General features: G+C 39.9%; 1 protein-coding gene across 3 annotated transcripts in view; it reads left to right on the forward strand.

Annotated features, from left to right (window-relative positions):
* HP1BP3 (heterochromatin protein 1 binding protein 3) overlaps window positions 1–23,848 on the forward strand; it is a 35,362-nt gene continuing 11,514 nt past the window's right edge. The window contains exons 1-8 of one of the 3 annotated variants that reach the window (XM_029228846.1): window positions 8–118; window positions 5,188–5,383; window positions 5,819–5,918; window positions 8,546–8,699; window positions 10,027–10,186; window positions 12,582–12,725; window positions 14,550–14,630; window positions 15,876–16,030. In XM_029228846.1, the coding sequence (XP_029084679.1) occupies window positions 5,288–5,383; window positions 5,819–5,918; window positions 8,546–8,699; window positions 10,027–10,186; window positions 12,582–12,725; window positions 14,550–14,630; window positions 15,876–16,030 (890 nt within the window). In that variant the 5' untranslated portion in view covers window positions 8–118; window positions 5,188–5,287. Of the gene's footprint in view, window positions 119–5,187; window positions 5,384–5,818; window positions 5,919–8,545; window positions 8,700–10,026; window positions 10,187–12,581; window positions 12,726–14,549; window positions 14,631–15,875; window positions 16,031–23,848 lie in introns of those variants that run through there. The other 2 variants (XM_029228847.1, XM_029228848.1) reach the window with 2 other exon arrangements.

A 23,848-nucleotide genomic window follows, 5' to 3' on the forward strand; every position in this document is an offset into this window, starting at 1 on the left:
GCGGCAGAGCTCGGCGGCTGGGCCTGGAGGACAGCGGCGGCGGAGGCGACGAGCAGCAGCGGGAGCGGCGCCGAGAATCCTTGCGGGACGCGGGCGACAGGAAGCGGGGAGCGCAGAGGTAACTCAGGACGGAAAAGGCGGGTGGGGAGTGGGTGCGGGCCCCCTGGACCCCGAGGGCGAGTGGCGGAGGCCGCTCGCCCGGGGCGCCGACGCCGCTACCCGAGAGGAGGGGGCGGGGCGCTCGCGTCCCCGGAGGTGGTGCCTTTTGTCTGCCTTCCCCGACCGCTCCGCCCCCTTCCCTCCCCCCACTGCGACCTAGCCCCCTGCCCCTCTCCTGGAAGCCTCCTCCGGGACCCTCTCGCGCGCGCGCTCCCGCCCTTGTTTTGTTTGGACTGAGGAGGTTGGGGAGCTCTTCCCTGATCTAGGGCCCTGCGTCCCAGCGCGCCTGCGCCAGCGTCCTCCCGCCCGCTCCGATTGGCTGAGGTCTTGCGCATGCTCCCGAGGCCCGCGGTGGGCCTCGCTGTCCGCTCCCGCCCTCCCCCTCACCCTACTCTCTGCGGTTTTCGGAGCCGGTTCGAAAGATGCCGGCGGCGGTGACTGGCTGTGGCGAACCCGCCCCCCGGGTTCTCCGCCCCCGCCGCCGCCATTACGGAGCTCCCAGCGGTGAGTTCGCCGAGCGCTGGGACTCGCGGTCCGCCGCCTCCTCCGTCGCGCGGGCGGGCGCCGCTCGGGTCGCGGCGTCGGCCTCCCTGCGCGCATCCCGGAGCGGGAGCCCGAGCTGTCAGCTGCAATGAGCGCGCAGCTCGGTGTCCGCCGCCGCTGAGCTCGCCGCCCTTTGCCTCGCCGCCCTTTGCCTCGCCGCCTTCATCCTGGCTCCGCTCTCCCCCCCGCCTTGTGCTCGGCGCCGCACCGGCTGCTCCCCGCCTTTGTCTCTGCTGGTCTTTCTAACCGGTTCTCTCGGCGGTCTGGGCTCGGTGTCAGCTGTTGGCACCCCTGAAAAGCCTTTGCTGCTGCTGCCGCTGCCGCCGCGACGCGGGCCTAAGCTTTCGTTTTCCCGTATGGCTTTCCTAGAGCTTGTTAGTCACTGCTTCTTAGGTGATGTGATTTTAGCTAATAAAGTCAAACGTGTGAATAGGGGCGTTTGTAAAGAGTTGGAGGCAGGAGTGGTGAAGTGAGAGGCCCAGATTTGAGATTTTGATACCGAATTGACCAATGTCTGTGACCGAGGACGAGTCACTTAACCACTTTGAGGGAGTGTTCACCCCTGCACAGAGGACGGCCAAGGTGAACTTTACCGCCCTTTCTGCGTATACATTTTCTCTCTGTTGTTTATCATGCTTCCCGACTTTATGTTACATTGAAAAGTGAGAATTTAGTTAAAAGTACAGCTAGGAATTCACCTGGGACTTTATGGACAAAGCTGGCCTGTCTTAGAGTGAAGTTACACGTGTCTAGTTTTATTTTGGAAGATGGTTTAGTTTTGTTTAATCTGGCATAGGCATAAAACTGTTAAGCGCTTTTAAAATTCTTATTGCTCTTTTTAAAAGTTTAGTGTAATGTGTTTCAAAGTAGAAGTAACATTTTTAGAGGTTATTTTTGGCCTTGTTTTTAAGCTTAATTGGAAGATTGAGGGCGAGAACTTGGAGAAAGTGTCCTGAACTCTTCGTGTATAGATGAAAATCCTAACTCTTTAGCCAGTTAGATTGTGCGTGCCTTAGGAATAGATCCCTGTAGTGTCCATAGCATCTGTGCCCAATATAGACACTGATAAATTGAAACACAAAAGTGAAAAAGAAGTTGCTAGCTAATTATACGCATGCTTTTTGTGACATTACCTGTTAAGTCTGAATATAAAGATTTTAGATTGAGAACAACTTGATGTAATCAGTGCATAGCTAATGATATTATAACGTATAATGTCTTGTGTACATTTTATGGCAAAATATGAAATAATACTTTCCCTAAAATGCGTACTTTCAAGGATATCAGTAAACTGAAATACATTGTTGAACTACTTATTTTTCTAGTGCTTTCTCAATGTAGAGAAAGTAAATTAAAACTCTGAAATTACGGACTTACTACTTTTACAACCTTTTCTTTATTGCCTGCATTTAAACAACTTAGCACTTCCCTTGGCGAAAGCAACTCTTTGTTATGTTAATCTCACATTAAATTTTAAAAACAGGTTGATGACCACAGAAAGACCACATAAACCACAGGTAAACTCAGATGGCACATATAAGAACCCAGATGAAAAACTTACTCAAGTTTCGTCTGTTCGTTCTTTCACTTAATAAATATTAAGCACCTATTCTGTGCCTGGCATGTTTCTTAGGCACCAAGTATGCAGCAGTGAACCAGCCAGATAAGATTCCTGCGAGGAAACAAGTGTGGCGGCCTAAAAGTCTGATCATTCAGAAATGTAGCAACAAAAGTTAAATTAATGAGTACCTGTGATGTTAAGGTAGTATGAATTAACCATTCATATAGTTTTGTTAGCTTTGTGATGAACAGTGAACTTATGGAATAACTCATTAACCGACCTATTATAAAGAAAGTGCTATAGGGCTTCCCTTGGTGGCGCAGTGGTTGAGAGTCCGCCTGCCGATGCAGGGGACCTAGGTTCGTGCCCCGGTCCGGGAAGATCCCACATGCCGCGGAGCGGCTGGGCCCATGAGCCATGGCCGCTGAGCCTGCGCGTCCAGAGCCTGTGCTCCGCAACGGGAGAGGCCAAAAGAAAAGAAAGTGCTATAGACTGAAGCCTTAATCTTCATGACCTTTATTAAGGAAATACAGAGCTGAGGCAAACGTTTCTTAATATTTATATTAAATTTTAAATATTTAGTTTTATTTTTTTAAGTGTTCTTCACACTTGCTGAATATAGTAATAAGTACTGTCAGGTGTCATTGTTCATTCAACTTTTTTCCCCAATATTTATCCAGCACCCAGTATGTGCTGGGCATCCTTCTAGGTGCTGGGAATACAGTGATGAATTAGTCCTAGCCCTTGTAATGCTTACATTTCACTGGAAGAGACACATAATAAAAAAGTAAATAGACGTATGTTGAATTACAGGTGGTGTTAAATGCTATTACAAATGCCATATAAAGAAACCTGAAAAAGAATAAGAAGGATGGGAAGGCTTTCTGAGGGGGTGACACTGAGCACAAATCTAATTGAAGTGTCTAGGAAAAGAATGTTGCAGTGTAAAAGAAGAGCATGTGCAAAGCACACACTGAGGACCAAAAGAAGATCTGTGTGTTTGGAGTCAAGAGAGTAGAGTGATGGGTGGAGTAGTAAGGGGTGAGATTACTGAAATAAGGGGGTGTGGTGATGGGGAGGTTTTAAGCAGGAAAGTGTCAGGCTCTGTTTTTTTTGGTGGATGCAGCCAGGAAGATTGGCAAACCAACTTATTTCTCAGTTATTCCACCCTAGGCATACTTCTTACCTGTCCTAATTTAAACTAACACTCTTGTCCTCAGGTTAATGATGTCTAATGTCTTTATGGACCATGTACTTGTTGCCCTGACTTCAGTCAATTTTGTCATCTTGGCGTTGAGAGTAGTTTCCTTTGCACCCCCACTCCTTTTCTAAAACCTGTTTGTTTCAATTTTGAGCAATTAGTAAATATAGAGTTGACTGGTAGGGTTTTGACTTTTTTTTTTAGTATTTTACTTACAGGGAAAATATTTTTTAAAGATCCTCTATGAACAGACTGCTGAAGGTTTTGCTGACTCCACAGTATCATTTTCAACCTAGCTAGTATTATCATGGGTTAAGGAAGATGAATTCATTAGCTGTATCACTTCACCAAGAATAACCTGATCGTGAAGTTTTACTTCTGTATGGTATTTACATGTAAAAGTGTCATCAGATTTGCTTTTTTTTTAATCAAGGAAAATGTATTACTATGTAAGTTCTAGTTGGGTGAGGGAGCAAGTTTATGTATTGAAATTATTCCAAGATAGACTTTTGGCTTCCACAAACCTAAATAATGCCCTTAAACCCAACTTTTCACAAATGAGAAAACTTTTTATTTTTGTGTTTTATAGTTGTTGAAGTGAACTGCTATATGAGCACTTTAAGTAGTTTTTGTAACAGTTAATAATTTTTAAATATTCGTGGATATTCCTAATTTACTCTTGAATAATAAGTTTTTAGCATATTATATGATCTTGAATTCTTTCAGCTGCCTTTCATTGCAGCTGACGGATAGTTCACAAGTCTGGCATTGCTCTTGGTGTTCCCATAAAATGGTTTTCCCTGTAAACGTGAAAGCGTTCTGTATGTTTGGAGCTTCAAACTATTACCTGACAAATTGAAAGCTCTTAAATTCCTAGACAGGGTTAGAGCTTAAAGTAGAAGCTGAATGACTAGTCTGCTCTTTCCCAAGTCTTCATTAATGTTCAGTAGCACAAAGATCTAAACGCCTAACTGATTATTTTCTTAAATTTTGGAAGAGTTTTTATATAAAATGTTATTGAGTCCCAGATGAGGATGGGCGGGGCAGAGGGTATTAATGATCAGGTAAATTTGAGTGATTTACATGCGTTTTATTTTTAAATCTTTAATTTTGTTCTTTTGTGCTGATTTTACTTAACATTAGAAATATGACAAATAAGGTCTTAGAGGCATACTTATTCTCCTAGGTGATGGTCTGAATTTGCTTTTCTGAGTCTGGAGGCTCTTAGACTGTCATGTTCTTCAGCAGTATTTTTGCCCTTGTATTACTTCTCTGATGGAGATGGAGTTAAGGTTACAGTTAAGTTTCCTGACCCCTTTGAGAACAGTAACAACAATAGCCTCTCTCTTTAGTAAACTGATCTTTGAGTAAACATTGACTAAACTATTTCTAGGTCTCCTTATTCTGTCCTTTCTGAGTTCCTGATACTAGCAGAGGGGATGGGGTTAGGTTCCTTATGAGCTTTCTTGTCCTTGTTGCCTTTGTTCGTGTGGAAGGTGCAACAGCTGCTGTGGCTTGTGCATTTGTCTTAGTCGCTGCTTTTACATAGTCTATATTTTGATAGTGATTTTATCTTTCTGAATGATAACTGACCAAGTCATCTGTCGCTTAACTATAAGTTTTATAGTGAATTTTTTTCCCCTTTGGATGTATATTAAATTTAGACGTTTTAGTTTAGTTTTGTTTCTGTTAATCTTCACACCAGGTCTTTTCTGTGCTTTAGGTTGATTCTTCACCACACTGAAACCATTAGGAAAAATCCTTGTGGTTAACAGCAGAGGCTTCAGAGTGTAACCTGTACTCGGGCCTAGAAATTATTTTAAATGGCGACTGATACGTCTCAAGGTGAACTCGTCCATCCTAAGGCACTCCCACTTATAGTAGGAGCTCAGCTGATCCACGCGGACAAGTTAGGTGAGGTAGGGGCTGACACAGTCTTGAAGCTTCACTCTTGGATCAGTCCCTGACTTCAGGCCCTGCTGGGTCCTTCTTGGTACCTGTTCCTTCCTCTACTTGGGGGAGTCTGGGTTGTGAATCTGAACAAATCAAGTAGATACAAAGTTCTTTTCATCTTCCCTTTCCCCTCAAACTCCTGAGAAAACCTAAATTTATTCCAAATCAAGTATAATTACTTATTTCCATTTGAAATTCTAGCTAAAATAAAATACATTGAAAAGTACTTCTTAAGAATCATATTTCATTTCAAAAAACCTTGTTAAAAGTAATTTGCATCAGATCCTGGAGTCGACTTGAAGAATTCTCCTACATCTTCTGACACCCAGTTAGGCCCCTTGAAAAAGAGAGAAAAGAGAAATTTTGTTTGCATGTGTGATTATGGCCATTTCTTTTCTTAGAAGGTAGAAGATAACACCATGCCGATTCGTCGAGCTGTGAATTCTACCCGGGAAACTCCTCCCAAGAGCAAGCTCGCTGAAGGGGAGGAAGAAAAGCCAGGTAAAGTAAAGCGGTGGACAGCTTCAAAAGGCAAAAGTTTCTGCTCCAGTTTGGGAGTGTCCCATAAATTCCCTTGAACTTACTTGTTCTTTTTTTATGCTTCAGTGTTTGGGGGGAGCATTTAGAGAGAGAGGTGGTACCTGTTGGTATGTCATTTCTAGACCATGTGGGCAAAGAAAATTTCATCTTGTCTCTAAAGATTTTTAGAAGGTGAAAATTTCATGTTCTTGGAATTAAAAAACAGAAAGATGGGTGGAGAGAACAGGAATGGTCGAAGAGTAGCTTCTGGGCATACAGTGTCATGGGGATGAAGACCCTGGAAGAATGGAAGACTTGGGCCTTCAAGATGGACAGCGGAAGGCTCAACCAGAAATCATCAAGAGGCCTTAAGGGAGCAAATGGGCGATCAAATCATTGGTTTGTAACTTTGGTGTTGGTGGAGAGAAGATTGGCCAGGCAGAGGTGGGAACATAATAAATCAAGAGAAAGGTAGAACCGTCAATCTGGAGTATTCGTGTTCCTTTATGGCACCTCTAACCACTTCTTCAAGTGGAACTGCTTTTCTTGTTCTTGTGACCTTTTTCTTTTTTTCTTTTCATTGCCAAGGATGAGCACATGGTGCTGTCCCTGTCGTGGCTGTTAGAACCAAGTATTTGCTGACCAGCATATATTACCAATAAAATAATACATGCACCCTTAATGCCTTTATCCTTAGTGCACTAGGGATCTGCTCTTCTCCAGCTGAGCATGGATTTTGTCTCAGAATCCTCAGACGAATACTACAAGCATTTGGGGTACTCTGGCCTAAGGCAGTGAGGAGACATGGGAATCAGCATATTAAAAAAAATAATAGTTGCTGGTGAGTTGAGGATAGGTTATTTTTTCCAGCACTGAGATAAGCCACTTGATGGCCCATCTTGAGCCGCATTTAACAGCCAGCTGAAGTCACTAAGTCACTAATAACGTGAGTTTTCAGAATACAACAGAGTGTTCAGGTGTAAGGTATTAGAAAAGTCAACCGAGAATTTATAAAGGACCAGTAAGACACTTCACAAGTTGTTTGCTTATCTTATCTCTGTCCCATTATGGTATTTTGTACATTGGACTTCACTCATGTTGTAAATTTTATAAATCCAAAAAGGCATACACAATAGTTCTGTGAGTTGGAAACATTGTCTCGTATGTAACAGTGTCTCATTATCTGTTGAGCAATTGAACCTTTATTAAACCGTAAGCTTTAAGAGAAAATAATGTGGAATTTAATTTGTAGCCCTGCTGTTACGGTAAAACTCAGTAAATGGTCTTGGCTTTTCAATTTGTTTAGAATAAAGCAATGTAAAAATAAGTAAACATGACTAACTAAAAGTAAGTTCTTACACAGTTAGGTCGGCCAGTTAGGTCAGATCGTTGGGGCAAAGGGCTGTAAAAGATACATCGTGATAAAAAAAAATACATCTTGCAGTTATCTGTATCACCAGATACCATTGTTATACTGAAGTTCTAGCCTTAATATTTGCGTAACAGCTCTAGAAGCAGTAGAAGAGGCCAGAGGAGGATGGGAATCAGTACAAGTGCTAGCCTACAGGTTTCCCCTAAAGCATTTTGTATTGTGTTCATAATAACTCTGTGAAGTAAGGGTACTGAGATTTGGAGATGTCAAAGAACTTGCCCTAAGATATCAAGCTAGAATGTTAGAAAGTCTGAACTTGAATCCAGATATATCTGACTCTAGAGCCTTGATTTTTGCTGAGCATATATGGGAGGATTTTTCACTTACATGCAAGTCTGGTTGAAGAGCATAATCCAGGATGATTTACAAATTATAGTTGACTATCCTGAAACTTATGATTTAGAATTTTAATTTGTAGAATTCCTTTAGCATTGTATGTATGTGGTTTGGCTATCAGAAGGAAGTGGCATTTTTAAAAATTCTCTTATTTATGTGAAGGCCCCAAAGAAGTCTTCATTATGCCAGTAATGAGTTCACATAATTTAAATGACTAAACTCTTCAAGCATATCCTTTTTTTTTTTTTGCCTTGTTTTGGCCACTGATGCCCTTTTCTTTTAAGTCTCTGCTTAACCATTTCCTGGGGTTCTGTGTTCTGTAGTGGCTGCTCAAGGAGACCTACTGAGAAAAGACACAGACCAGCAACTGCAGACCTCAGTATTCCCCCTCTCATATTTCTACACTTGCCAGAATCATTTCACTTGGGAAATAAATATTAATTTTCTATTATTTATTCCCTTACTAATATTAGCCTGTTAAATTATGAAATGGCCAATTTCTTAATTATGAGTCTCATCATTAATGTTATAGAGTAAAACACTCAAGAGTTTTGATTTGGGGTAAAATGAGTTTCCCTTTCTGTGCAATTTGCTGAGCCTTCTCTTTTTCTCACCTAATGGTCTGGATCAGCAACCCCTTATATAGGCAATTTGAGTGACATAAATCAGGGGAAAAAAGTGTACTCATAAATCATTTGTTCATTTTAGGATACAACTGTTAATTGCAGCATTTGGCTTATCTGTTTAAAGAGATAAACTTTTACCCTTTTATTGACTCAGGCTCTAATGTATTTACTTGATGCAATCCTACTCACCTGATTTCTTTTTTTTTTTTTTTTAGAACCAGATGTAAGTTCAGAGGAATCTGTCTCCACTGTAGAAGAACAAGAGAATGAAACTCCACCTGCTACATCTAGTGAGACAGAGCAGCCAAAGGGGCAACCTGAGAATGAAGAGAAGGAAGAAAACAAGCCTTCTGAGGAAACCAAAAAGGAGTAAGGACTTATGCCTTCTTGCTATTTGTATGTGAAGACTATGTAAAAGGACTGTAGGTCAGATTTTTTTAAAGTGATACAACTTAATTTATGCTAGATACATGCTATTTGGAGTTACTTTTTTTGGAATTATCTTTTGGAATAGGCTTACGATGTAGTCGTATGGCCTATTAGAATTTGTAGTAGTTATCAGAACAGTGGTTTGACGGATGCAAAATTCATTCTTTTCGGCTTTGGCATGTGTTTTTGTGCTTAGAATTCATTGTGGGAGTGTCTCCTATTGTAAACATTGACATAATTTCAATAAGAAATGGAACGTGACTAAAAATCTGACCTGAGAGATTCTTCTTCACTTTATTCCTCCCTCTTGGCAGGAATGAGTTATTTTTACGTGCTTATGTTAGAAAGCGTTAATCTATACCAAGACATTGCTAGAGTGACCTAAAACTCTGTATATATTTGATGAAGTATTCAATTGGAGGGTGACTTTGAGAATCTGAAGGCAAAATTTGCTATTGATAATCTGTACAATGTGATGGTGATTCTTTTTTAATTTAAATTTTTTTTTGCAGGACAGCTGGTAGCATTCATTCTATTCTTTTCATAGTTGGTGAAAACAGGAATTACTTTTTAAATAAAAGAATGACTTAGAAATAACTATACTTTCCAGGTATAATCCTCAGGGAATCCTTCATCCCAGTTTCATAGGTATATGTAAGGTCTGTGGAATTTTTAGCAGCTACCCTTTCTTTTAGGTACATGGAGTGTTATTATTACTTAGAATAAAATTTGTATAATGCTTTATGGTTCACAAAACTTTTTATAAACGTAATCTTATCATTTCTTGCAGCACCTTGTGAAGTATTTGGTATTACATTACTGTTTTACAGCTGAGGAGATTGAGACTCAGGTCACTGGCTAAGATCATATAGCTAGTAAATGTTGGAGCTGAGACTCAAACCCAAGTTTTCTGACTTCAGAGCTTGAGTTCTTCGCACTGTACTGAATCGCATCTGTTGCAGTTGTTACTAGAATTCATTTTAAAATTCTCATTTCTTTTATGTACTGGCCCTTCATACTAGTGCTGATTTATATGACTCCTCTCTCCTGTGTGCAGCTGGGAGAGCACACCTTTTTGGTTCATTTGTAGAACCCAATTTTTTAAAAATGTTTTATTTTGTAAAATGTTGCTTATTTTACGTATCACCTCAGTGTGGAAATGAATTAAAACATTGATTTTTATCCCTCTCTGGTCTTTTCTTCTTTCTGACTTTATACTTCTTTCTGAAGAGTTTATCTTGCATAATAACAATTCTTTGTTTTAAAGTGAGAAAGATCAGTCTAAAGAAAAGGAGAAGAAAGTGAAAAAAACAATACCTTCCTGGGCTACCCTTTCTGCCAGCCAGCTAGCCAGGGCCCAGAAACAAACACCGATGGCTTCCTCCCCACGTCCCAAGATGGATGCAATCCTAACTGAGGCCATTAAGGCAAGTTTTTATTTCAAGCAGTTCATCTTAGATTTATTCTGTTTGTCTCTTGCGTATTTGAAAATGGCATACTCCTGTGCAGGCATCAGAAATCTTGCTCTGCTTCCTAAAAGAGATTTAAATAGAAGAAAGCCATTGCTAAGTTCATGTTTTTATAATATTATCACATTTGGTGAGCACTGTTAATTTTTTTAGAAACTCAGATTTACTATAGCAAGTATTTTTAACTTATCTTTAGATGTTTTTTTTAAAAACTCAGTTTATTTTCAGTATAGTTTTTATTTGAAGGCTGAACATGTTAATTCATTCAACAAACAATTAAGGACTAGCTTCGCTGTAGCAGGCAGTCCTACTAGTGCTATAGCATAGAATAAGACAAACAGAGTCCTTGCCCTTATGAAATTGAATTGTGACTCAGGGTAACTGAATAGCAATGAGAAAATTTTTATTTCAAAAAAGTATACTACCTTTAGGTTCATTTTCAAAGCTTATGTCTAATATTAGTAGTTGGTTATCTTTCATACCAGAACTCTTTTAGAAACGTCACTACTTTGCTTCATCACCTAGTCAATTCCAGAATACTGGCAAAATCTATCCTCCTTCCATAGCTTTATAACTTTGCTATAATTCATTGACTTTCATTAGCTTGTATGATCATCAGATACTGTTTTCCTGTTTTAAGGGTATCTTCTAATCTGACCTTGCCTTTTTGTGTGTAAATTTTTCGGGTTCATTTTGCCATGTTTATTTCACATGATCAGATGACAAGAGGAGTTAAAGTAGAAGCCATAGACACTCTGATTTCAGGGACCGTGTTGCTAGGATCTGAGTCAGAATTGGGGAGAGAAGGCTACAGATCAGTTTAACCAACGGTGGTTTACATAGGAAAGAGGAGCTTGGTGGTCATACTTAGAATTTGAGAAGACGGCACTAACAAACTGGAAAAAAGGTTTGCCTTCAGACCTCTCCCTACGCTCCTTCAAGACAACTCTCAACTCATTAAGAAAACTTTCTTGGTTTATATAGCTTGATTATAGTGAGATCTCTTTGTGTAGCCTTTCTTCAAGGATTTCACTTTGTGACCTCTCAGTCTAGGTTTGGAGGAGCAGGGTTACAGTGAGGGTGGAGAAGGGACTAAAATTCTAAGATAATAAAACAAAAAATTTAAACAGTATAATTAGGCCTGAAAAATAGTTTGAATATGATTATGCATATTTGTACAAATGAAATACATACATATACATATATATATATATATATATATCTCGTGTATTCCATGCACTGTAAACAAATCATGATTTCAGACCATTGACACCATTTTCTGAATTGAACAGGAATCTTGATACCTATTTTCATCTTATTCAGTTTGGTGGAGCAGGGATTGTTTGAGCATTAGAATGTGCTTTTCTGCTTGATTTTCTTTACTCTGTGTTTTTTTATAAGATCAGAAGAAAACTTCAGTAGGTTGTAATAGGTCAGAGACATTTACTTGAAGCAGGTGATTCATTTTAACACAATCCATATTAAATTGTGTTGTACAGTCTTTTCTGGTTCATCTGTCTGTGACTTATTTTTCTTTAGTGTCAGTGTATAAAATAACATTCAAACAAGTCTTTATGCAACGACAGTGAGTAAATCCTATGGTCATTTTATAGACAGTGGCTACACAAAACTGGTGGACTAGCTCATTAGATAATAGATGCTGCTTGTGTGCTTCAAAATGTAAAGCTTTTGAAACAGAATTGCTGCCTTTGTGACGCAATGACCTACTTCAGTTTTCCATGGGCATTAGTCAAATGGAATATAGATAAATAGGATGGAAAAGGAAGAGGACACTTTAAATTGCAATCGAATGCTCTCATTGTCCAAAACGCCCGTTAAGGCTTTGCATCTGTAAACCCAGTTTTGTGCCATTTATTCAGATTATCTTTGCTTATGGTATCTGCTGGCATTCACACAAAGCCTGCAGAGGAATACTGGTTCTGGTGTGCTGAAGTTCATTCCATAAAATGGGCCAGATCTGTGAACCTACAAGGGATAGAAGTGCCCTGCTTTCCTCACTTTCATGCTAAAGACCTGTCTTCTAAATACAGAATAGAATTAGAATGGAAAGAGCTTCTTCATTAACACACAGAATGTTGTTCACATGTTGTATCTTCTCTTTGGCTGTTTTGAACAATTTAAAATTGTTGCAGAAATATTGTTAATTCTGTATTTCTCCACAGCCATGATGAACTGAAGTTACCTGCAATACTGTTCACTCTTTCCTGCCATTTTTATCATCCATTATCAAGTTCACTTCCAAAATAATTTATTTTGAAAACATAGGTGTCAGAAAACATGAAAAACAGCTAGTTTAAATTAATATGTATGGTTTGATAAATCTGTTTCCTAGGCATGCTTCCAGAAGAGTGGTGCATCCGTGGTTGCTATTCGAAAATATATCATCCATAAGTACCCTTCTCTGGAGCTGGAGAGAAGGGGCTACCTCCTTAAACAAGCACTGAAAAGAGAATTAAATAGAGGTGTTATCAAACAGGTATTAAATGGTTGTTTGTAATAAGATCATTTCAACATGTATTAGCTGTAAATCCATATTTAGTAACATTTAGGCTTTTTGTGCTTTGTGAATTTGTTAGTTAAAATAAGTTAACATGATGATGAAAAGCTTAAAGATAACCATTCTAGAGAACAGAAGCAGTATGGTAATGTAACTTTTTTCTAGCGGCCTGTACTTTTAATTGAACTTTCGGGGGGCTGCTTGTGCTTGAGATTATGTGGTGCTGCAGATTAGAAGTGGGGTTGAGGAGTCCAGGTACTGCAGCAGCAGAAAAGGTAATTGTTCTTGTCTTAGGGTTGTTAGTTTTAAGGCCTAGCTTCTGTGGCTAGACTGGTTATCATTATAAATTAGATTTGCACATAGGTTCACCTTAACTTATTAGTATCTGAAACTATTAAGGCTTTTGGGAGCATCAGATAAACCTGAATAAATTGAGAATAATACTAAAACCAATATTGATTTCAGGCATAAATCCATGTTACTTTGCATAGTACATCAAAACTTTACTTAGAGCTATGAGGATATTTTGTACAACACAGCGAATATAGCCAGTATTTTATAATAATTTTAAATGGAGTATAATGTATAAAATTTTTGAATCACTGTATTGTAACCTGAAACTAATATAATATTGTAAATCAACTATACCTCAACTTAAAAAGAAAATTGTTTAGCTAGAATGAACTTTCTTGTCAATCTTCAGAGGTCCAGAGGGAGGAAGTAACTACCAAGGTCCCATGGTAATAGCAAAGATGGTTCTGAAGATCTAGTTCACTGCATTCCCTGAGTCCTGTTGCCTTTTTTCTATATCTTTCTGCATGGTTTGGTTAATAACAGAATTCTGTGCCACTCAGGCATTTAAATTCCTCTTAGGAACTTTCAACAAGTACTTAACTCCACAAATATATTATTGAGTGTGTCCTGTGTGCCAGGTGCTTGGGGGTCCATCTGTGAGTAAAACAGTCCTGTGATGGAGCTTACATTCTACCTTTCTCAAAATGTTGTAAAACTGATATTTAAATGGCCTTTAAAATAATCATTGCTTAAAATATATTGTCTAACCATTATAATTAGTATCATAGTATATGTCAGCACAGTTTATTAGCTGGCTTCATGTTTTTCTTTTTGAAAATATAGTTTGTGACCTATTTTGCCTCATAGGCTGACCCTCAGTTTGATGCGTCAACAGGTTTATAGGCTGAAAGCATTTCCGTTTGATTGCTGTCACAGCAGGGTAGGTGAAGCTAAGGTGTGGAGGACTCAGGTTAATGTGAAGTTCTATGACAGCACTTCGTAAACTGTGGAAGTACATTCTAAGACTTCCACATACCGTCATGTGCAATGTCTAAAATTGCTAGATAACCTTTCCCATATGCAGTAATAATCTGTAACGGGCAAACTGTAGGAAGCATTGTGGCCTGAGATTAACTAGGCCTGAACTTTTGCCAAGGAGCTGTCTTCCTTTCAAGATAGAGGTTTCCTCACTTATTTTTTTCCTTGAAAGCTTACAGTAGACTGTTTAACCTGGTATCACCATTTTTGTAGATGAGGAAACAAAAGCTCAGAGGGTTTATGAGGTTGTCCAGTATTGAATAGCTAAATGGTACCATAAATAGGATTTGATCCCAAGTCTTTTGACTCATCCATTCTTTTTTCTCTGAAGAGTTCAGCAGCACTTTACATTAGTTCTTGCATCACCATGCCCTGTAATTCGCTTAGTCTAGTATAAAGTTATCAATATGAGTACCAGAATAATTTAAAATAAAAATACCTGTTATTGCAACTAAAGTTAATTTACTTTAGGTAAAAGGAAAAGGTGCTTCCGGGAGTTTTATTGTGGTCCAGAAATCAAGAAAAACACCTCAGAAGTCCAGAAACAGAAAGGTAAGAAGTCTGTACCAGTTTGATTGAGCACTGTAATACTATTACTACTGCTAACAATACAGTGTTTACTGAGTGTTCACTGTGTGCACTGTGCAGGATGCAGCCTTTCTCTGAAGGCCTGGAGAGGTTATAATTCATTTGCTCATCATGATTCAGCCAGAGAGTAGACGGGACAGTGTGCGACTCCAGGCACCCCAGCCCCGGAGCCCGTGGGCCTAACTGCCCTCTGTTGAACTATGGGCAGCTGTATGAGTTATACTGCTTTTTTGTGAAATACCTTTTAAACTAGAAGAGGCATACAAGTACATGTTTACCCAATATTAGACCCTAAAACTATATCTTAAGCCAGTTTTTCTTTTTTGTAGATACTAACACTCCCCCTCCTCCAGACACATAATTTCATTTATGGAAAGTATACGATAATAAAGTGAAATACATAATATTTCCTCTGTGTCAGTAGTTGAAATCATGACTGTTCCTCTACATCTCCAGTGTTACAGCACTGGAGATTTTTGTACTTTCTTTATAAGGCTTTCAAACTTTCAAAATGAATGTTTTTGTACAGTGCTGTCTGGTGCTGCATGATCCTTTTCATTCTTTGTTATTGAAGAATGAATTAAGACTTTTAATACCTTTTAATTTTTATATATATTTTTAACTCTCCCAGTTCAATTTTTTTTTTTTTTTTAATCTCTGGCCGCGTTGGGTCTTCATTGCTGCGCGTGGGCTTTCCTAGTTGCGGCGAGCGGGGGCTCCTCTTCATTGCGATGCGCGGGCTTCTCATTGCGGTGGCTTCTCTTTCTGGCGGAGCACAGGCTCTAGGTGTGCTGGCTTCAGTAGTTGTGGCACGCGGGCTCAGTAGTTGTGGCATGCGGGCTCAGTAGTTGTGGCTCGTGGGCTCTAGAGCGCAGGCTCAGTAGTTGTGGTGCACGGGCTTAGTTGCTCCGCAACATGGGGGATCTTCCCGGATCGGGATTGAACCCGTGTCCCCTGCATTGGCAGGCTGATTCTTAACCACTGCGCCACCAGGGAAGTCCCTGAAACTTTTATCTCAAAGAAATTGCCACTCAAGTGACATTACACCACTGTGGTATGAATTGTTTGAATGTGCTAAAAAGGAATAGTTTTCTTTTGCTTATTTGATTTGGCAGTCAGCTTGGGAAAGCCCTTGAGTTGAATATAGAAGCATTAGAAAAGAAAACTCTATATCCTGTAATGATGATAATTTTTGATATTACATTTCAGAACAGGAGCTCTGCAGTGGATCCAGAACCACAAGTAAAATTGGAGGATATCCTCCCACTGGCCTTTACTCGCCTTTGTGAACCTAAAGAAGCTTCCTACAGTCTCATCAGGAAATACGTGTCTCAGTATTACCCTAAACTTAGAGTGGACATCAGGTATGAGCCAGAGGCCTGGACTTTAAAACACAGATGTCTGTATTACTTCCTTAGCCCCTTTTTCATGAGAAAGGAGAAAGATTAAATATTCAGTAAGGATTACTTTCAGTTGAGCTAGGAATAAAACCTTTTTTTGTGGGTTTTATTTTTTGTCCCATTATATTTTCCTTTTCATATCTCCATATGTAGTTTCTTTTTGAAACTCAGACCGCATGTTGACTTTCACAAGACTCTGATAGAGTAACTTTTCATGATGTCAGCTGCTAGAATATTCAGCATTAAACGATGTCCTCTCAGCTGCTGATTATTTTTTTAATTTTTTTATTGTGATAAAATACACATAAATGTAAAATTTAGTTTCTTAACCATTTGTAGTGGTAACAGTGTTTAGTTGTATTAAATACTTCCAGAGTGTGCTACCATCGCCACCACCCATCTCCAGGACTCTTTTCATCTTATAAAACTGTAACTCTGTACCCATTAAACAAGAACTCCCTGTTCCCCCTTATCCTCCAGTCCCTAGCAGCCACCATTCTACTTGGTCTCTACAATGCTTGACTGCTCTAGGTGCATACCTCATATAAGTAGAATCATACAGTATATTTTGTGACTGGCTTATTTCACTTAGCATAATGCCCTTAAGGTTCATCCATGTTGTTGTGCGTGTTAGAGAATTTCCCTTCTTTTTAAGGCTGAATAATATTCCATTGTATGTATATACTACATTTTGTCTGTCCTTTTGTTTGTCCTTTCATCTGTCATTGGACACTTGGGTTGCTTTCATGTTTTAGCTATTGTGAAATAATGCTGCTGTGAACATTTGTGTACTAATATCTCTTTGAGACCCTGTTTTCAAATACCCAGAAGTAGAATTTCTGGATGATATGATAATTCTGTTTTTAACTATGTAAAGAACCACCACACCGTTTTCCACAGTGACTGTACCATTTTACATTCCCACCATCAGTGCACAGGGGTTCTGATTTCTCCATATCTTCACCAACACTCATTTCTGGTGTTTTTTTGTTTGTTTTTTGATAGTAACCGTCCTAATAGGGGATGAGGTGGTTGGTAGCTCATTTTTTATTTAGATGTATAACTGAGAACATAGGAGACTTCAGGCTTCTGTAGCACTTCTGCATAGAAATAGCATAATATTTTCATCATTTAAACATTTAATGTAAAATTCTGAGAGAATTTTGATAGTAATTCATTTGTAAAATAATTGCCACTTAAAAGCATCTAGACTGATTAGATTGTCACATGTGCTTGTGGATTCATGCAGACACATTGTTCAGATTTGTAATTCACAGTTTGTGTTGTGAATGTGTTTGTGTAACATCTTTGTTACATTGACTTCTGGGAAATTGTGTTTAATCCAGAGTCCTTTCTACAGACAGTTTCTGTATTGGATGCACATTGTCCTGATAGAGTTTAGTACCGGTATTTACTTTGGATTACTGAGGCATACAGTTAGAATTGCAGGGGTTTCAGCCCAGAAGCCACATTCTCAGAAGAGCACTTAGTGGTCTTCAGAGTGGCCAGTTAGTGAAAATGCCAAAGAAAGGGGAATCATAGAAGGAGAAAATTTGAAATTAATATCCGGATTTTTTCATGCTTCTTATACCCTGATTATGAGCCACAGATACAACTTTGGGTCCAATACGAATTGTTTGGCGCATTTAAAGATGGAAATACATTTCACTCTTACCTCTTTTTACTCTGTTTTTGGTGACTAGAGACTGTATCCTCCCCTAGCTTTTTTCTTTCCTTACGGTTCTACTTTACTTACATGAGACATGCTGGTGATTGCAGTGTAACTTTGCTCCATGTCTTTGGGAACATGTCCCGTTGTCATTTTATGTTGAAACAAAATTTGCCCGAAAATAGGTGGGTTGTCAGCCCATAGATGATGATGAACTTGAAGACCTTTTCTTATTACCTTATTAAATAGTAACTTCTTTCTTTGAAGCTCTTTTTTCCTTTACTTTGATTTTCTCTACCACCGACTGTAGTGGAATCCTGCCATACATATATTTAACGTGAAAGTTTAGCCGTACTTAACGCTTGACCGAACAAAAGAACAAGAAAAGTACAGTTTTAAAGTATGAGTTGTCTGTCTATACTTGCTGCCTATAATTTTTCTCCTCGTACTTTGTCTTAAACCCACTTTTGTCATACATTACCCCCACCATTTTACCTGAAATACTTCTTCCTGTCAGTGTCACTGAGGGCCTCCACATTGCAAATTACAGTAGTCAGTTCATAGTCCTTGACTTACTTGCTGGTCTTTCTACAGTATTTGACACAGTTGATGGCTCCCACCCGCTTGAAACACTTTCTTCACTTGCCTTTCAGAACACCACACATACCTTTCTGATTTACCTCCAGCTTCACTACCCGCCCATTCTTTCTCAGCCTCCTAAGGATTCCTGATTTCCCATCTCCTGCCTCCTTAATGTACAAGTGCCCCATGGTTAGACCTTAGGCCTCTTGTCTTTACTGTCCACATTCACTTTGAATGAATGGTAATTCTTGGCATTCTCAAAGCTTTAAATAGCACCTACACAATACTAATATACAGGTATATAAATCTGGCCCATACCTCCCTCCTAGCTCCACATTTATATATACAGACACCTGTTTGACATCACCGCTTGTGTGGCTAATTTCACATGTCCAAAACTAAACTGTTGATCCCCACCCCACCCTCGCCCGTCCCTCCTGCCCCATCTCTCCCGCCCCACCAGAAAGGCCCTGCACTTCCCATACCTCCCTCATCTCAGTTAGTGGCAATAACATCTTTTCAGTTGCTGAAGCCAAAAACCTTGGGTTTGTCCTGGTCTCTTTATCTCACACCTAAGTGTAATCTATAAAAAATTACTTTGTCTTTAAAATACATTCATAAACAGACCTCTTTTCATTACCTTCACTATTTTCACTCTTTTCGAAGCCACCATCATCTTTCACATGCATTAGAGCAATAATCTCCTGCTTCTCCCATGCTCCCTCCCTTTCAGCCTGTTCTTAACATAGCAGTGAGAGTGAGACTTCTAAAATGTAAGTTAGGGGCTTCCCTGGTGGCACAGTGGTTGAGAGTCTGCCTACCAATGCAGGGGACACGGGTTCGTGCCCCGGTCCAGGAAGATCCCACATGCCGTGGAGCAAGTGGGCCCATGAGCCATGGCCACTGAGCCTGCGCGTCTGGATCCTGTGCTCCGCAACGGGAGAGGCCACAACAGTGAGAGGCCTGCATACCACACACAAACACACAAAAAATAATAATAATAATAAAATTACGTTAGACCATACCACGTTGCTGCTCAGACCTCCCAGTGGCTTCTCAACCACTTCACAGTTAAAAAGTTTAAAGCTAGAGTCTTTAAAATGGCCTACAAGGCACTATGCTTCCATTGCATCTCCAACCTAATCTCCTACTACTCTTCTCTCCCTTACTGGCCTCAGAGACTTCACACTTGCTGTTCCCTTTGCCTGGGTGGTTTTCCCTCATAACCCACCTTACTCACTCTTTCACTTCCTTTCAGTTTTTACTCTCGTATCATCACCACATGCCTGCCTTGATTACTGTACCATTTTTTAACATTTTATTTTGGAGATTTTCAGACATACACATAAATGTAGAGAGAACATAACCATCATACTAACCTAATTCCTAACTAAACTAATAATTCCTTAACATTATCCAGTACCCAGACCATGTTCAGATGTCCTCAGTTGTCTCCAAAATGACTTTTTTTTTTTTGCGGTACGCGGGCCTCTAACTGTTGTGGCCTCTCCAGTTGCGGAGCACAGGCTCTGGACGCGCAGGCTCAGCGGCCATGGCTCACGGGCCCAACCGCTCCGCAGCATGTGGGATCTTCCCGGACCGGGGCACGAACCCGTGTCCCCTGCATCGGCAGGCGGACTCTCAACCACTGCGCCACCAGGGAAGCCCCCAAAATGACTTTTTACAGTTGGTTTTTTCAAGTCAATATCCAAACATGGTCCACTCATTGCATTTGGTTGATAGGACCATTTAACTTACATTTGCAACCTTTCCCTCCTCTCCCAGCATGCAGAATTCTATTTCTCTGCCGTATTTTTCTCCATAGCACTCATCATATTCTAACATACTGTGTATTTTATTTGCCTTTTTTAAAATTACCTGTTTATCCCATTAAAATGGCAGTTTTTTTTTTTTTTTTTTTTTTTTGCGGTACACAGTCCTCTCACTGTTGTGGCCTCTCCCGTTGCGGAGCGCAGGCTCCGGACGCGCAGGCTCAGTGGCCATGGCTCACAGGCCCAGCTGCTCTGCGGCATGTAGGATCTTCCTGGACCGGGGCACGAACCCATGTCCCCTGCATCGGCAGGCGGACTCTCAACCACTGCACCACCAGGGAAGCCCAAAATGGCAGATTTTTATATTGTTCACTTCTGTTTTTCCCAAGCCTAGCACACAGTACATGCTCAATAAATATTAGTTGAATGAGTGAACTAATATGGGCACTTCACCTGGCCATTTCACTCAAGGAACTTTTGCCCTGGAGCATACGAGATGAGACATGAATTCCTCCTACCATACACTGGAGGCTGTAGAGCATTGTGGTAAAGAGCACAGACCTTGGAACCCGACCCTTATGTTTAAACCCTGAGTCTGTCATTTCTAGCTTTATATCTCTGAATAAGTTATCTCTTTGTGTCTTGGTTTCCTCATTGATAAACAGTGTTTAAGTCATAGAGTTGTTAGGAACCTTCGTATGTGTTAAGCACTTAGAACAGTGCCTGAGACTTCCCTGGTGGTCCAGTAGTGAAGACTGCGCTTCCAGTGCAGGGGGCCGGAACTCGATCCCTGGTCTGGGAACTAGATCCCGAATGCTGCTGCAGCTAAGAGTCCACATGCCACAACTTAAAAAAAAAAAAAAAAAAAGATCCTGCATGCCACAACAAAAATCCCACGTGCCACAACTAAGACCCGGCATGGCCAAATAAATAAATAACAGTGCCTGGCATGTAATAATAACTCATCTAATGTTAGTATTATTAGTGAGTCTCAATTCCAACGTGGTTCTCATGGTATGAGCATCACACCATACTAAATATGATTCTAATGTTTAAAGACAGTGTTTTTATATAACACGCAAGTCACCTCCTTTATTAACAATGTTTTTTGCAACCCTAGAGAAAAATGGGGTATGTTGGCTTTACATAGGCTTTGGGTTGGCCTCCAAGAAGGTGCTCTCAAAGGTAATGCTGTCATATGACATTAGAAATCAAATTTTAATGTCTGATCCTTGTGTATGGTGTAACTTCATCGTATTCTCTTGATTTTTCTCTTTCTGTGCATACCAAAATATGAGCATAGCCCAAGATGCAATTTTACCCCCATACTTTTCTCTAAACATATTAATTTCTCTGGAGATGCCTTAATTTCTTAACAGTTTAAACTCTATAAGTACTTTCAAGAGTCTTGATCTTCTTAATTCTGTCCATGCGTTTCTAACAGATTGATGTAACTCTTAGATTCCTGCCACTCCCTCCCTTACCTTCCATTCGCTTTGTGCATTGCTTTCGTTTTTATCTCTCTCAGTGCAGACTTTCTCCACAGTTGAAAAACAGCCACCAACAATCACTCACTATTCCCTGCTTTCTAATTAAGCTGGTCTATTCATCTTATTTTTAAAAAGAAAAACTTGTTACAATAAATATAAAAATTTGTTATAATAAACAAATTGTATAAAATAAATTTGTATAGGGCTTTTAAAAACATTTATTTTGCATTGTTTTCTGTAATTCTCAAAATAGACTTAAAAATAGGTATTCCTACCTCAATTTTGCTGATAAAGATCTTACCCTGGGTTACTCGGCTATTCACTGGTGAAAGCAGAACTTTATTTCATTTTTCCATTATAACCTCTTGCTTTTTCCACTGTCCAGGGCTGTCTTATATTGGAAAGTGCAGGCCTACCTAGCATAGTAAGTAAAAATGCAAAATCTGGAATCAGACTGCTCAAGTTTATAACCTGGTTCTTCCACGGCCTGGCTATGTGATCTGGGAGAAATGTCTTAATTTTTCTGTCACTTAACTTTTCCCGTTCAGTAAAGTATGGGCAATAGTACTACCTGTTTCTTGGGGTTGTTGTATTCTCTTGTTTATTCCATCCGTGTAAAACATTTACAGCAGCACTTAGTTAGCACCATCATAGGTACAGAGTGGTGTGATACAGACTAGAATTTTTCAGAAAAAGGAATCGTGCTTGGGAGTTAGCAGTGAGTTAAAAAGATGGGGATTGATTGGGCTCCCCATCCAATCAAGGTGAGGATCCAGTCGGGTCCCATCCCATTGAGATGGGTCTAGAGAATGTGTAGAATTTAGATGTGGTGATAGAGTGGAGAAGGCATCTTAAAGGAGCCTCATGAAAAAATTTCAGAGGCAGGAGTTGGCATTCTTTTTGCGGAACGGAAAGAAGCCTGCCTGGATCTAGACTAACAAGGACTGGCACCAGGCCATGGAAAGCTTTGAAGCTGGGTGGAAGCATTAAGACCTGACACCTGATCAACTGAGTCACATATTAAAGGAGGCCTTTATAGGCTTATTGCCTTAATAGTGGTGTGCACTATGAAAACAGCAGCACAGTGCCCAGAAGGGAGACCATGGTGGCTTGTACTAAGGTTATAACAGTGATGAGAGAGAAAGGGCCAATCTGAGAAGCTTTGAAGCACTTGGTAAGTGTGGTTTTACCTGAAGGTAGGAGTGAGTGATAGAACTGTGAGATTTCTAAAGGCCCAGGATAAGGTGTATGCTAAGGTAATGACTGGTATTGCTGAGAAAACAAAAATGTTAAGGGAACCTATTTAACTGATAACTCATTCCTGAAGCATTTGAACCTTCGTTAAGAAGACTCTTCTCAGGGAATTCCCTGGCAGTCCAGTGGTTAAGACTCCAAGCTTTCACTGCCAAGGGCCTGGGTTCGATCCCTGATTGAGGAACTAGGATCCCGCAAGCATCGCGGCATGGCCCAAAAAGAAAAAAAAAAAGAAGATACTTCTCAGATTGGTTGTTTAATGTGATACAAGAGACTAGGGTTTCAGTGTTTAACTTAAGCTGTATGATCCTCCATTGGAATCTAACTTACAGAGCAACTAATAGTAAAATTGTTTGACAGTTAAATCATTCCTTCAATTGTGTTCCCAAAGCTCTATGCACATACTTCAACCCTGAACCTTATTATTCTCTACCATAATTATTATGTATTCATCATCTCTTAAATTCCTTGAGTTTAGTGACTAGATCTAAGTGTTTATTCCTGCATAACCATAATAAATACTCAGTAAATACTTGTGGGGTGAATGACTTTGAGTGTGTTTTGGGTTATGGCATAAATCATATTTGTCCTGAATGGAATAGCACTGGCTTAGAAATACTTGGATTGTGATTTGGTGGAGAGGGAGTTTCTTCATTTGGAGTGTCAGGATGTACAAGATTTGATAGCATGGTTTCTGCTCTTTAGCATCCTGTTAGAACAGGGGATCCCCTCCACCCTTCTACCCCAAACATGTGGATAATGTAATTAATAACTCTAGTGTCAGCTCAGGCTGTAATGTTTAGTGGTTGGAGAAAAGATTCAAAATTTCTTCTCCAAACAAAAGTATCAAAGCTCGATAAATCACCTCAAGTGGTAATAGTTTGGCCCTCATCATTCTGCCCCTCAGTGGGCTGCCAAGTTGTTAATCTTTTCAACTTACCAAGTAATCAGTTTCAAAGAAGTCTCATGATTTTCTGCTCCTTGGGTGCTATTCTAGTAATTCTGGGGAGGTGTG

Source organism: Monodon monoceros, unplaced genomic scaffold (assembly GCF_005190385.1).
Source record: "Monodon monoceros isolate NGI ecotype Baffin Bay Population unplaced genomic scaffold, NGI_Narwhal_1 Super_Scaffold_18, whole genome shotgun sequence".
Taxonomy (NCBI): domain Eukaryota; kingdom Metazoa; phylum Chordata; class Mammalia; order Artiodactyla; family Monodontidae; genus Monodon; species Monodon monoceros.